The following is a 15,478-nucleotide window of genomic DNA, read 5'->3' as shown; positions in this document are numbered from 1 at the left end:
CCAGGCTAGGGGTCTAATCGGAGCTACAGCCGCCAGTCTACACCACAGTCACAGCAATGCCAGGTCCAAGCCGTGTCTGCAACCTACACCACAGCTCATGGCAACGCCGGATCCTTAACCCACTGAGTGAGGCCAGGGATCAAACCCACAACCTCATGGTTCCTAGTCGGATTCATTTCTGCTGCGCCATGACAGGAACTCCTTATAATTATTTTAATAACCAAGTGGGATGACGCTATATATGCTCTGGAAAAGGGCAAAGGCTGTGATCCCAACAGGCCATTGTAAATTGGAAGAACGCCACCAGGGGGCCTTCTGTTTGGCGCAGTGGAAGGCATAGGGTGAAACATGGCAGCCCAGCCCCTTTCCCTCTTCCCATCCTACCTGGGAGGAGGGAGGAAGAGGTGCCAGAGTCACCCTTGTCATTCTTCTGGGAATCTGCCAGGGTAATTCTCAGGGTACCCACCCGATACATAAAGAATGGGAAAAGCCAGTACAGTTTCCGGTGTCAGAGAGTCTTCTACCTGGTAAAGCTGGGTGGGATGGGAGTTCTTTACTGACAGGATAGATCCAAACTAGTTCCTAATTATAATTAATGATGTCCTGTGAGTAATCAAGTCTGGCACAGTGGAAATGAATCCGACTAAAATCCATGAGGATGAGGGTTCGATCCCTGGCCTCACTCAGTGGGTTGGGGATCTGGTGTTGCTGTGGCTATGGTGTAGGTTGGCAGCTGTAGCTCCGATTCAACCCCTAGCCTGGGAACTTCCGTGTGACACGGGTGTGACCCTAAAAAACGAAAAGAAAAAAAAAAAGTCCTTTGAGACAATGAAAACAAACTTACAACTACCAAAGCAGGAAAAGGAGGAAGGGATAAACTAGGAGTTTGGGATTAGTAGATACAAACTGCTATACATAAAATAGAAAACAACAAGGTCCTACTGTATAGCCCAGGAATTATATTTAATATCTTGTAATAAAGTATAAAGGAGTAGAATATAGAAAAGAATGTATATACATGTATAACTGAAACACTTTGCTGTACATCAGAAAAATAACACGACACTGTAAATTAGCTATACTTCAATTAAAAAATACTGTTTCTGGAGTTCCTGTCGTGGCTCAGCAGTTAACAAACCCGACTAGTATCCATGAGGATACAGGTTCAATCCCTGGCCTTGCTCAGTGGGTTAAGGATCCGGCATTGCCATGAGCTGTGGTGTAGGTCATAGACGCAGCTTGGATCTGGCATTGCTGTGGTTGTGGTGTCGGCTGGCAGCTACAGCTCCAATTAGACCCCTAGCCTGGGAACCTCCAAATGCCATGGGTGCAGCCTTAAAAAAACAAACAAAATACTGTGTCTTAGAAAATGAAGGTGAAATAACAATTTGTTTTAAATAGTAATAATAATAATAATATCCTGTGAGGTATCAGGTGAGGAACCAGAGGTATCCCTCCCAGACTGACTTAGCCCTACATTGTCACTGTAATGAGAACTTTATCAGACTTAATAACCACAGTTTGCATCACCAGCATCCTTAGCTTCTGATGTCATCCCCAATGGCCGATTCATCTTCAAGGGCTCGCCATTCAGTGAATTAGAATTCACGACTTCCTCCCATTGAGCAGGGATAAGGTAACACTGTTCTTTAGATGTCACAATCATCATTAATCCAGTAACAAAGAATGACTAAAATCCAACAGAATCAAAAGAAAATGATGAACTCATTCGCTATCTTTTCCTTCCATACCCAACCTGTTTTTCCTGCACCTTCAACCAACACCACAGTTCACAGCAACGCCAGATCCTTAACCCACTGAGCAAGGCCAGGGATTAAACCCGCATCCTCATGGATACCAGTCATATTTATTTTTGCTGAGCCTCAGCCTCATCTTTCCATCCTCCCTATCACCCCAGCTCCTTCCCTGCCTCCAAACACACACACACGCCATACATATGCATAGGTACGTGCCCACACACATGCAAACGGAATACACACTTGCACACGTGTGTTCACACTCCAGACCCCCTGGAGCCAAACCCAAACCTTTGCAGGTCTCAGAAGGCCATGCTGTCTTGCCATGAACAGCCTTTTCTTCCTCTTTCAGGCTACCCTTCCTTGGGTAGCCCTTCCAGATTGCAGAAAGGACTGCCCCCGGAAGCCTTGCCGGAGCCCACAAGTCTGGACCAGGTGCCTATCCTAGCCCAGAGCCCTCTGCTCTTCTCCCAGTGGAGCACTGGCTACACTGCCCTGCAAGGGTGGGTCAGTACATCTGTCTCCACCGTGCCCTGAACCCAGGGAAGCCCAGGAGCACAGTGTTGGTGCCACTGGATATTTGTTGAACAAATGAATGATAGAAAAGGCCAACTTCCTGCTTTTGGTCTATATCAGAAATTCTGGGCCAAGTCACCCCAGACATAGGTAAGCAAGTTGGTATATCTAATGACTGCCCCTGGGGACTCCCTGGGGACTTGCTCAGTCTTCCTGGGACCCTCCCTTGGCTTTTCCTGGACTCCAGGGTGCCTCCTGCTGGTCTGACTCCTGTACATGAGGAGCCTGCAGGCAGGGACCCCATCAACCTGCACCCACTTGCTTAGCATGATTTGAAGGACCTCTAAAGGCCCCTTTCCCTCTAAAATCCCTTTCCTATCCTCAGTCCATGCCTCAAATCGTCCCGTGAAATCCATTAAAGTAAGCTGCGGTATCTTTGAGCCAAGGCTTAAATCTCTAATTAAGACAAAAATAACCCGGAAGAGCCAGGATTGGTCAGACACCCATATTTCAACCGTTAATTGGTTTTCAAGTCCTTTCCCAGAGATCTGTTCCACCTGCTCCCACACAAGGTTGGGAAGGAGGGTGCAGCCAAAGAGGGGTTAATCCTGGGGAGGTGAGGGTGATGGAGGGAGGTGCTGGGCCCAGATGACAACCTGGGGCATCATTAGCTGACTGTGAGGATAGTGACCAGCATGCTGGCAACTAAGAGTGGTGAAGCGAAGATGACCCAGGTCTAAGGATTTCAGGGATTTCTGGGGATTTTTTAGGCATAGATAGATTCTAATTTTTGTTCCTTACTGTATGACAGACAGCTTGGTCACTTGAATGGCATGTCTCTTTTCCCAGTATGTGGGTGGCCAAGGTGACTCAATGAGGTCTACAGGTGTCAAGAACATTATCTTAATACTTTAGAGACACCTGCCTTGGGGTGTTGGTCTGAGTTTTAACTTATTTTCCCAAGAGGAAGACAAAGCCCTGACAGCTGGGAGATCTCTGAGCTGATCTCTCATGTCCTGGCCCAGGGCTTGGTGGTGCTCTCCTGGATAGGGGCAGCAGCCCTGAATCTCATTCCTTTCAGGCTCCTGGAAATCTTGGATACTCAGGCACCCATTACAAGACTGAACCAGAGAGGAGCTCATTTTTGATCCAAGCTAGAAGGAACAATTTGGGCCGAGGTAACCCAGGACCTGCAAGACATCAGGATAGTCCCAATTCAGGCAAGGCAGCAACAGATCCAGCTGGTGACAGCTGTGGATCCAGGCACAATTTAACCTGGGCCAACAGTCCCCAGACATCATGGATTCCCCCCACCTTGATCCTCAGGGGAATAAGGAAAATAACAAGAGGATCAGGTCCTCCCAGGGGGCAGCCTGTATCCCAGAGGCGGGTGTGGGGAGGGGGGAGAGGAGGGGTTAGGAGCAGACCTCAGCCCCCTTCTCTGGCTGCCTGCTCCCCCATCCCACCTCCACCTCTGGGGCCCGTAGGTGATGGGGGTGGCCAGGAGAAGACAGAAGAAAGGGCCCTAGATGATGAGAAGGTCTGAGTTCACAGGTGCAGACATGCCACCAGGGTGTGAGGCAAGCATGACCCGCAGGGTGGGGACAGACACGCCTCCAGAGAATCGGAGGCAGCTGTGGGTGTGTGGGAACCTTGGCCATCCCGTCCCCTAGGGGAGTCGGGTGAGGTGGCTGAGGACCCATGTGACATGGCAAGAGAGGCAGCCTGGCCCCAGGTCTGGGGGACACTTCCAGTCTCCTCTGATCACTCTCTGGTGGCCTGCCTGGAAGGCCCTGAAAAGCCAGAGAAGTCTCTGGCCCTCTGGCCGGCTTCGCAGCAGAGCTGGGCCCAAAGCGACACTGGCTGGAACTGGTCCTCTGCTGTAGGCTCTGGACAGTCACCCTCCTGGGACCCAGGCTGAATCCTGCTGGACCCCTTTGCTCTCTCTGGGGCTCAGGGCCATGGGTCCTCCACCCTCCACCTTCCTCCTTGCTGTGCAGCATTGCAGAAGGTGTTTCAGCCTCTCTGGCCTGTGCTCTTGCACACTCCAGTATCTCTCAGAAAGTCCTGCAATCACTTCCTCAGGTACTCAGGTGCCCGTCACTTAGATCCCTATCCATCCTCTGAATGGCTCCCGCTTCCTTCTCTGGGCTTGTCCATCTGCCCCCTAGCATCCAGACCTGGGGGCAGACATGGATTCCGCTTCAGGCAGTTAACCTTCATGTGAAAAGTGAGCCCCTGCCCTCAGGGGGTGGGGAGGTGGAATGGTACTTGGACATCTGGCCCCATGGTTCCCCTCTCCCCCTCAGGAGGGCCCCTCCCCTCCAGCTTCTGGATGCTCATGCTCTGCCCCTTCAGTCCCCAGGCCCTGAAAGCAACCTTCCTTAGCTACTCCCAGTTTTCAGTGTCCTCCTCCACTTCTGAATTCTGTGGTGACAAGATCAGAATGCCACCTTCTATTACTGCTCTGCAATCACTTTGGGCATAGATACCTCCCCTTGTACCACAGCTGTCCCAGCCTAGGTGAGCCCCGGGGTGAGGGCATGGTAATGGAGCTTTGGGGAAGTTCCCATCATGGCTCAGAGGTAGCGAACCCAACTAGTATCCATGAGGATATGGGTTCAATCCTTGGCCTTGCTCCGTGGGTTAAGGATCCAGTGTTGTGTGAGCTGTAGTGTAGGTTGCAGGTGCAGCTCAGATCTGGCATTGCTGTGGCTATGGTGTAGGCCAGCAGCTATAGCTCTGATTTGGCCCCTAGCCAGGAACGTCCATGTGCTGCACCTGAGGCCCTAAAAAAACAAAACAAAACAAAAAAAACCCTGGAGCTCTGGGGAACCTGGAGCCCTTGGGCCATTCCTGTGTGGTCACTAGTGAGTGGGGACCCCCCAGCCATGGGCCTTGGCACAGAACTTTCTCCTCCTTGAGGGCCAAGCTTCCCCCTTCCTCCCTGGATGGTCGGGGTCGGGGGTGGAGGAAGAGGGCAGCCCAGAGAGGGGCTTTTGTTTTCTTGCCCACTCAGATGACTTCATTTCTTCCTGAAGCCAGAGATTTCCCTGGGTGTCCAGGGTCTGGGAATGCAGCAGGGGCTGTGATGAAGGGGAAGGTAAGGCTGCAAGAAGGCACTGCACAAAGAGCTCTGGTGAGTTAAAGCATATCCATGGGCTGAAGTGTGGAACTGGGTGCTCTGGGGCACCTGGCATGCACCCTCGAACCCGCCTGAGATCCACGTCCTAAGAAGGGCACTGGGGCTGGATAGGAACTGGCTCCAAGGTACTTTAGGGCTTCCCCTTACCAGCCCCTAAACTCACGCAGGAGCAAGGAGCGCCCAGCGTGGGGGAAGCTGTACTCCTGGAACAGATCTCAGGAAGGGGAGAGTAGGGAGGAGAGAGGGAGGTGATCAGTGCTCTTGGATGAGGCCCACTGCAGGGTAGTGCCAAGGTGGCCACTAGAGGGAAGGGCTTGGAAAAATGATACAAATTCTAAAGTCTGAAATACAACTTGAATACAGGACACACGCACACATGAATGCATGCACACACATGTGTATACACACACACACACACACACGCACACAGACACAGCCACACTTGACCATTTCTCCCCCAGGGCATATCTCCTTCCTGCCCCCATAAGCAGAGAAGGAGGAGGGAAGTGGGAGGGGTGACTCACCCACATCAGCCCGCCGGACGTTTTTCATTCGGATGACCCTCACTGTCAGCAGGTGGCATGGAGACAGCCTCTCCTGTGGATTGAGAGGACAGTGGACTCACTCTTCAGGCAACGGTGGCAGATGGCCTTGTCAGAGAAAGCAGCTCAATCTGGCACTGGCTCCCACCTCCCAGACTCAAGTAGCCTCCCCCTCCACCCAGTTTCTGGGCTCTGGAGGACGCTTCTGGTCCCCAGGGGCCCTGGGGCTGTGGAGGCCAGGGGCTTTGTCTTCACCCTGCTTTGAGCCAGCACACCTCGGAAGAGGGACAGCTTTGTGCCTGTCCTGTCCATGTCTTTCCTATTTGGATCTTGGGATTAGAAACCCTTTCTCTGAAAGACCCAGGTCTAGGCCAGTCTTTTTACTGTCCACTCCCAGCCCACGTCCACAGCAGGCACCCTCAGACTCCTCCAACCCACCCAACAGCTCTGTTTATAGAGGCCTCTGAACTGGAACTCTTTACATGCCACGTGGTCCAGTCCATGTCTCTAGAATCACTTGAAAATCTTTTAAGAAGATGCAATTCTTTTTCTTTTCTTTTTTTTTTCTTTTTTCTTTTTCTTTTTGCCACAGAATACAGAGTCTTGATGTAGGATCTCAGTTCCCAGACCAGGGATTGAACCTGGGCTGCAGCAGTGAAAGCACTATATCCTAACCACTAAACCACCAGGGAACTCCCCCAATTTTTCTCTTTTTAAAAAAATCTTGGGGTTTAGGGAAAAACATCAGAGTGTGAAGAAAAAAAAAGAGTCCCTATAATGCCACCACTCAGAGGGGATCTCTATTATCATTTTTCGGTTGTTTTTAAAAAGTTATAATAATTTTTTTTTCTCTTTTTTCTTGTCAGGGCCCCACCCATGGCATATGGAGGTTCCCAGGCTAGGGGTTGAGTCTACACCACAGCCACAGCAATGCTGGATCTGAGCCATATCTGCAACCTACACCACATCTCACCACAATACCAGATCCTTAGCTCATTGAGCAAGGCCAGGGATTGAACCTGTGTCCTCCTAGATGCCAGTCAGATTTATTTCTGCTGAGACACGATGGGAACTCAATAATAATTTTTTTCAACTCAGACTGTCCTCATCTGCCTTGGCTATTATCAGAAATATTTTAATAACATCTATTGAACACTTACTTGCCCAACACTTTTCTTATAGTTTCTAAATCTCATGAAATCTTTATAATAGAAGTGTTGTTATTTTTATTTTTTTTTATTATTTTATTTTTTTGTCTTTTTGCCTTTTCTTGAGCCACTCCCGCGGCATATGGAGGGTCCCAGGCTAGGGGTCTAATCGGAGCTGTAGCCACCAGCCTGTGCCAGAGCCACAGCAACGCAGGATCCGAGCTGCGTCTGTGACCTACACCACAGTTCATGGCAACCTGGATCCATAACCCACCGAGCGAGGCCAGGGATCAAACCTACAACCTCATGGTTCCTAGCTGGATTCGTTAACCACTACGCCACGATGGGAACTCCTAGAAGTGTAGTTATTTATTTTATTTTATTTTATTTTATTTTATTGTCTTTTTTTGCTATTTCTTGGGCCGATCCCACAGCATATGGAGGTTCCCAGGCTAGGGGTCAAATCGGAGCTGTAGCCACCGGCCTACGCCAGAGCCAAAGCAACGCAGGATCTGAGCCGCGTCTGCAACCTACACCACAGCTCACGGCAACTCTGGATCGTTAACCCACTGAGCAAGGGCAGGGACTGAACCCGCAACCTCATGGTTCCTAGTCGGATTCGTTAACCACTGCACCACGACGGGAACTCCGAAGTGTTGTTATTTTTAAAATTAAGGAGTTCCCATTGTGGCACAGAGGAAACAAATCCGACTAGTACCCGCCTCGTTCAGTGGGTTAATGATCTGGCGTTGCCTTGAGATGTGGTGTAGATCGCAGATTTGGCTTGGATCCCACGTTGCTGTGGCCGTGGTGTAGGCCAGCAGCTGTAGCTCTGATTAGACCTCTGGCCTGGGAACTTCCATATGCTGCAGGTGCAGCGCTAAAAAGCAAAAAAAAAAAAAAAAAGAGAGAGAGATATAATTGAGACATGACATTGTATAAGTTAGAGGTACACAGCATAATGATTTGATATATGTATTTTGTATTGAGATTGCCACAAATTTACTTATCCATCACCACACATAGTTACATTTTTTTTTCCTTCTCCTGAGAACTGTTATCATTTTGATGTCTGTCCTTCCAGCCTCTTCTGGAGCTTAATTCTAACCAGGAACAATAGGACAATGGCTGGGAAGCCTCTCCTTTAGTCTCTGAGATAGGCATGTAAGTCAATTTTAGGGACTCTTTCTTCTGTCTCCTCAGGAGATACCTCAAAATAGGAACAAAAGCCATACTGAAAGTCTCATATAGGTCTGAGGATTCCTTTTGTGAGATTAAACCTGAAATACCAAGTATCTTCAGGGTGAATAAACAGGACTCTAACAGGATTACATCTTGAGGTTTGAATCTTGGGCCAGAGGTTGCACACACCGCTTCTCTTCTGGTTCTGGAAGTAGAGCTGGGCCTTTAGCCAGCCCTGCTCTGGCCCGGTGGCCCCTCATTTCTCACTCTCCACCTGGGCAGAGCTGCATCCTAGCCTGACCTGGTGAGGAAGCAGAAGTCATCTTTCATCCGGGAGAGCAGTTCTGGCCAAGCCTGTGCCCCTGGCCCACTTTCTCAGAGAGCAGCTGGAGCTCAACTGGGGAGCTGCCCAAGGTCTCAGCTTAGGCAGGGTCACTCCTCAGGTCTCTGAACCCAGGGTCACAGTCCTCTCAGTCATCACAGCCCTTCTCCTGCCTCCAGGAGGGGCTGCCCTGGGCCCTGTGTCTTTCCTGAGAGCATTCACTGCTTCCCTCTCGAGGTCTCCCTGTCTTTCAGGAAAAGCTCTCTGCTGTCATCTAACCCCAATGCTTCCCAGTGAGGCTGACCATTTATTTCTATCCTAACCCAGTACCAATAACAACACCAGCTACCCTCTGTGAGTGTGTACCACACCCTACATGTTGTGCGTATAATCTCTCTATTTTATCTTGTTCAATCCTTACTACCATGAAGGAGTTATCATTAGTCTCCCTTTACAGATGGAAAACCTGACCCTTAGTCTTTTGACACGGAGCTAGAATCAAAAGGAACTAAGTTTGAATCCAGTTCTAATTCTTCTTTTTTTTCCTTTTTTTTTAGGGCCACACCTGTGGCATGTAGAAGTTCCCAGGCTAGGAATCCAATTGGACATACAGCTGCTGGCCCATGCCACAGCCACAGCCAAGTGGGATCCGAGCCACGTCTGTGACCTACACCACGGCTCAAGGCAACACCAGATCCCTGTCCCACTGACTGAGGTCAGGGATTGAACATGCATCCTCATGGATACTAGTTGGGTTTGTTTCCACTGAGCCACAATGGGACTCCCTCCAGTGCTAATTCTTAAGCCCATGTTTGTAACCATGGAGTACACTGTCACCTTACCTCAGAATGACCCTTCACAAACACAGAGATGGGTTCCACTTGCCCCAGTCTCTTCATGCTCGGTCTTGTCCTCTGAAAATCTATTTTCTTGGCAGATTCTTCTTTATGCTCTGTATTCCCCCCAAAGCCTCAAAATGCCCCCAAAACTCTGGCCGTCCTTCTGCTTACAATGCTCTTCTAACACATCCCGTCATTTCCCTTTTTTAAGTAGCCCAAACACATGAACTCATCAGAGCGGTAAAGGTTCTTGGAGAAGTTCTCACTTTCTAGCAGCTACAGAGGCTCCTTTGTGGTCAACCCAGAGCCTCAGATCACACCTCCAGCTCAGGAATTTGCAGGAGACTCTCAATTTCAAAGCCCTCTGCACAGTGCTCTTACATCTGCCACAACGGAGACGGAGCCCAGCAGGTTTGAGAAAGAGCCCTGAGGAGCCTTGTGGGGAGGAAAGCGGTGGGAACCCCAGACTCGGATCTTGGGCCCAGATGATTCCAGGCACCAGGGCTGTGAAAAATGACCTTCTGGGATTAAAATGAGTGAACATAGTTTGCTCAGTTGCAGTGGTGCTAGACACAAGTAAACTTCATGGCCCCGGAGGTAACTGATGCACAGTAGAAAGATGTAATAAACAGAATACCATGTCTGTGACTATGGGAACCAGAGTTTAGGGAACCCAAGTGTATGGGGTTTGTGAACTGGAGTTCTGCACTTGCCATCAGCCTCTCCATGGATTAAATCATGAGCCATGGTAGCTGCAGACACACAGCACACCCAGAGCAGAGCTCAGGGTAAAAATCAGGAGTGAAAGCGCTCTGTGCTCTGGGGAAACTGGAAGAATGGGTCTTCAGATAGTCAGAGATTTTTGGAGAAGATTTTATGTGCCCATTTCTTGCATCTCCTCATATCTAGAAAAACACTAAAATCCTTCAAGGCGATGTCTGCTCCTTGCGACTAGTAGTAATCTTCACGAGATCAGAAACAGATTTTGTAAAACATGCGTATGGCTGCATGCACCTCCCTTTCACCTTCATCCTATCCTGATGTCCCCCCTTTCCTCTTGGGGCAATATTTCAGAGCTATCTGAAATACCACGTCTGGACTGTAGTTAAGGATAAAACAAAGAATGCCACGATCATCTGCAAGGGTGAGAGCCAGTGAGTCCTGCAGGCTGTGAAAACTCAGGATACTGGCCCTGATAGCAGAGATGCACATCCAAGGAATGACTTCAGTGAGCCCAGGCCTCTTTTGTTCCTGCTGCCTGCCCTTTGTTGCAAAAACTCCTATAGATCCGAGCTCCTAACCTCACCTCCTTGGAGGATTTTCTCAGGGCTGCCTGAGATGACGTCTCCCGGGCTTAAGTCCTAATTTTGCCCCAAATAAAACTTAACTCTCAACTTTCAGGTTGTGTGTATTTTTTAAAGTTGACAGGTAGTTTATGGGGTCCAGGTAAGAATTTTAGGGATTTGGACAATCCCATTCCTTGGGCAGGATGTCCCATCTGGGCATCAGGGTAACAGTTTAACAACAGGCGAGGCCAGGCACCAGGACAGCTAGGCTGTAGTCCTGGACCAGGGATGGGAATGATTCCTCTGGTTCAGAGGGGCATTGGAGGGTCCTGGGGCCACTTAGGGGGATGAAGCTCAAGCAGGGACTATTTGGCAAACAGTCCAGAAGGGTGGCTGCTCAGGGAGGATGACTGGATGACACTTTTCTGGGAAGACACTGCTCAGCCTGCAGACACACCCGGCTCTAGTCTCCTCCCCTGGCCTTGGTCCCTGGAGCAGGTCTTGCAAGACTCCATTTCCCTCGAGACCTCCAGAGGGCAGAGGGATCTTGCAGCTCCTTTAGAAAAGACCTCGACTCTCAGGATTGGCTGTTTTGCAATCCAATGTCACCCCTAAAAAAAAAAAAAACCCTAAACTTTATAGCTAGGACTTTGGCAGGGAGGTTGGAAACACCCTTTTTTATCCTCCTCTGCCTGGGGCGCACTGCATCTATTCTCACCTAGCGCCATCCCCCCACCAAAGACACGCTCTGAGGAAGGTACTAGGATCCATCCTGCTTTGTGGAGGAGATTCAAGAGCTTCCTGCTCACACAAGGTCAGGTGGCCCAGAAGGGGCGGGGCTGGGACTCAGGTCTGGGTCCACCTGACCACAGGGCAGCCCTTTCCATCCACCTGGAGGCTGCCTCTCACTGGGATTTAACTAAATCAATTAAAAACTTGCTCCAGGTCATGTACTAGACTAGTTAATAGCAGAGGCAGGAGGAAAACTGCTAACTCCCATTTCGGTGCTCCGCCCGCACCCCAAGAATCTAGCTATCGTCACAATTTCATCAGAAGAGTATTTAGTTACAGATGGGCTCCCACGGTCCAGCTCCCACCCAGGTTGGGAGGAGGGTCTGACAACCCTGTGTCCAAGGTGGTGGGTCTGAGGCTCATGCCTGGATCAGGCATACCCTAAGCAAACAGCCTATGAGGGCTGGGTGCTGGGGACAGAAGACTGCACCCAGGGAGCCTGTGGGAACCTCAGGGCTTTTCAGGACAGGCCCTGCTGGTGATGCCGGAGCTGGGTGTATCCATCTCCCTGCAACACCCAGGTCATAGCTCACACCGGCCAGTGATAGCTTCCAGGAGGCAAGGACTCTCCCTAAAAGGAGACTACTGGGATATGGACCTTAGGGGAACCCAGAACCTTTTCCAGCTAGTCTGAGCAGCACCCCAGATCAGGGTCATCTGGGAGAAGCCGTCATGGTGGATTTCCTCTTTATCATCCAAGCTAGGTGAGGGGTCTGGGCAAGAAGTCCCAGCTCTGAGTCATGGAACCTCTAGGACCGGAAAGGGATGGGACAGCTCCCAATGGCCTCAGCTGCTGCTTCAAGGTAAGCTCTGTCCCCTTTGTGGCAGTCTCTCTTGGCCCAGGCTCCTGGAGGCTCGCCGAGACCAGAGAGGCAGGAGCCCGTGTGGACCAGAGGCCCTTCTGGCCCCCTGAGGGCTCTGAGGAAACACAGCCCAGAAAGCAATGTCTACCCTGGCCCCAGGGCAGCAGGATCCCAGGTGCCACACAGCACAGAGTTCCTCTCCTGGGATCCGTGGATGCAGAGCAGGGTCCTCACCTCCTACCCCAAGGGATGGCGGCTTTCAGGGCATCGCTTGTCTCATTCTGGGACCTTTTTTTTTTTTTTTAATTTTTTTAGGGCTGCACCCACAGCATATGGAGGTTCCCAGACTAGGAGTCAAATCGGAGTTGTAGCTGCTGGCCTACACCACAGCCACAGCAACTCGGGATCTGAGCCTCATCTGTGACCTACACCACAGCTCACGGCAACACTGGATCCTTAACCCACTGTGCGAAGCCAGGGACGGAGCCTGCAACCTCATGGTTCCTAGTTGGATTCATTTCTGCTGTGCCACAAGGGAACTCCTCATTACAGACTTAGTGTTAGCCGGGGTGGGAGGGAGGGGGGAGGTGGTGGAGGTAAGGAGGGAGAAGTTGCAGCTGACAGCTCTGGGCAAGGCAAGCCTACAGCTAATTGGCAGATTGAGATACGATGGGGAAGTGGAGGCAGAGCTGGGCTAGAGCCACCTGGCCACCTGACCCATGAACCTGGGGTCTCCCTGTGAGGGGCTGTGTAGACCCAGGAGTCTTGACCACAGACCCAGGAGAGGTGCTTCTTGGTGGATGGCGAAAGGTTGGTAATGGCACCGACCCTCACCAGACACCACACTCCACGCTCTCACAGCAGGCATTTAGGATGTCCACAGGATAAAAGCCTACTCACCAATAAGACAGGCCAACGTGGCCCACCCTTGGCAGTGGCCCCTCCACAGCATCTTGTCAAGCCAGTGGGTACCCGCAGCCAGGCCATCCACCCAGGAGCCCAGTCCCAAGTGGACCAGACCACGTCTCCAGGCAGAGGCTGCCTGAGCTGAATTGCTTCATGTCTTTGCAGTGCTCCCAACCCTCCCTGAGCCCGTCTCCACCCTCAGCTCCTGGCCCACCCACCCAACCCTGCTCCCTCACCTCCAAGGTACAGGCGGCTGGGGGCCTGCCATCTTCTGCTTGGTGTGGGTCCCCCGGGAAGCGGGAGACCCACACAGGCACCTGCTTCTGGAGCATTGCGTGACTCTGCAGCTGGGTGGTGAGATGGGAAACTTATACTGACTCAGAGCCCCGCCCTCTGCAAGACTCCTGGCAGTGGCTGGGATTGCCCAGGGGGAGGGGCTTTGATGGGTAGGCAGGGGCCTAGGCCTCTTAGCATCAGGGGACCCTCAGGTCTTCAGATCCTGCAAATGCAGGGACCTGCAGGACCAGCTGTTTGCTGCCCCTGGAAGCTCAGAATGACCAGTCTTTCTAGTGAAATAGGGAATGCCAGGAAGAGGCTGCTGGCCTCTTGTGGCTTTAGGATTAGCCCTGCTACAGTGGGAAAGCCCTCTCTCTGCAGCTTGTGGAGGTCATGGCTCAGAGGTGGTCTCTGGGGAATGTGCCCTCCCTCTTGGTTCTATTTAGTCCCGTGACTAGGTGTCCTGGGAACACCTCAGAAGCAGCAGGGACCTCGAGAGAGGCAGGAGACTGCAGCCAGGACTCCCAAAGTGAGAGGATGAAGAAAGTAATGGCCTGAATCTTTGGGGAGGACATGGTCAAGGGCAAGTGCTCCCTGATCTCCCTTCTGGAGGCCAGGTGTGCCCAGCTCCTGCCCAGGCTCAGGGCAGCTTTGAGGATGCTCCTGCTCCACCCACCCAGCTGATCTCTATCTCTAGGCTAGTGGCTGGCTCACTCGGGGGCCTGGTGAGGCGGCTCTGCTTGCTCGGCTGCCTAGCTGGGTGCACTGGGAGTTTCCTGCCTGAGCTATTGCCTGGGGCCCCACAACCAGCTTTTCTGGCCCACGGATTAAAGTGATTTTATGAAACTCAGGGTGAGATCTGTATGCAGGGCTGACTGGGCTCAAATGCAAGGGTGCAACCTGGTCGGTGGTACCTGTGGGGCCTCTTCCTGTGCCAGGGGGAGGATGTCCCCACCCTGTCACCCTCTGCTTGTCAGGCCCTCCAGAGGGGATATTGGATTCCTCCCAGTTCCCATTCTTCCCTGCCATACCCCCCTGCCAAGGACACAAACTCAGCAGCCACTCCCTCGGTGGAATCTGCTAAATTTGATTTAATTTACAACACCTAGTGAGCACCTATTGCATACATGCTACAGAGAGAGGAAATTCCAGGCAGGAAGCTGCTGACACTCCAGTAGGGGAGCCAAATTCTTCCAACCCTCCCAAGGCACAGAGGGCTGAGTCTCCCATGGTAACAGAGAGTATCCTAGAAGGATCAACATTTGTAAATATCTGTGGTTTATGGAGCTAATAACTGGCTTGAGGGCACAGAAGCAGGGAAATGGGTGTTTGCTGGAAAGGGAATGTGGGTTTGAGAGGGCTTCATGGAGGAGGTGGCATGTGAATTGGGTCTTGGAAGATAGATGGGATTGCAATAGCAAATGAGAGGTGGGAAAGGCATGACGGGAAGAAGGAACAGCACAAGCAGGAAGAGGGAGGCCAGAAAGCAGGGTATGCTCAGGTATGTAAGTGGTCTGGTATTGAAGCAGTGAGTTGTGTTGTGGGGGGAGATGTAGGAGGTGGAGAGTGGGACACAGAGAGCGTTGGAAGCTGAGCAGAGAGAGGGAGGCTCTGTGAAGGAACCAATCTGGAAAAATACATTAGGGCCTGATAGTTGTGACCTTTAAAAGGCATGCCTTTTTATTTTATTTTATTTTTTATTGTCTTTTCTCATTTTAGGAAAAAAGCAGCATATGGAAGTTCCAAGGCTAGGGGCCACATCGGAGCTGCAATTGATGGCCTACACCACAGCCACAGCCATGCCAGATCTGAGCCATGTCTGCAAACTAGGCCGCAACTTACGGCAACGCTGGATCTTTAACCCATTGAGCGAGGCCAGGGATGGAACCTGCCTCCTCACAGACACTATGTCGGGTTCTTAACTAGCTGAGCCACAACAGGAAATCCTAAAAGGCAGGCTTTAA

The 15,478-nt window shown here is 51.2% G+C and overlaps 1 protein-coding gene across 4 annotated transcripts in view; it reads right to left on the bottom strand.

The window, feature by feature from the left end:
- PLA2G4E (phospholipase A2 group IVE) overlaps positions 1-15,478 on the bottom strand; it is a 75,308-nt gene that overhangs the window by 28,756 nt on the left and 31,074 nt on the right. For 3 of the 4 annotated variants that reach the window (XR_002345386.1, XM_021097333.1, XM_021097326.1), the window contains exon 3: positions 5,943-6,015. Coding sequence is in view for 3 of the 4 variants with exons in the window: in XM_021097333.1 (XP_020952992.1) it covers positions 5,943-6,015 (73 nt within the window). In the remaining variant the exon portion in view is untranslated. Of the gene's footprint in view, positions 1-5,942; positions 6,016-13,474; positions 15,248-15,478 lie in introns of those variants that run through there. The other variant, XM_021097341.1, reaches the window with a different exon arrangement.

Source organism: Sus scrofa, chromosome 1, assembly GCF_000003025.6.
Source record: "Sus scrofa isolate TJ Tabasco breed Duroc chromosome 1, Sscrofa11.1, whole genome shotgun sequence".
Classification (NCBI taxonomy): Eukaryota; Metazoa; Chordata; class Mammalia; order Artiodactyla; family Suidae; genus Sus; species Sus scrofa.
This window is presented reverse-complemented; position numbering and strand designations above follow the sequence as displayed.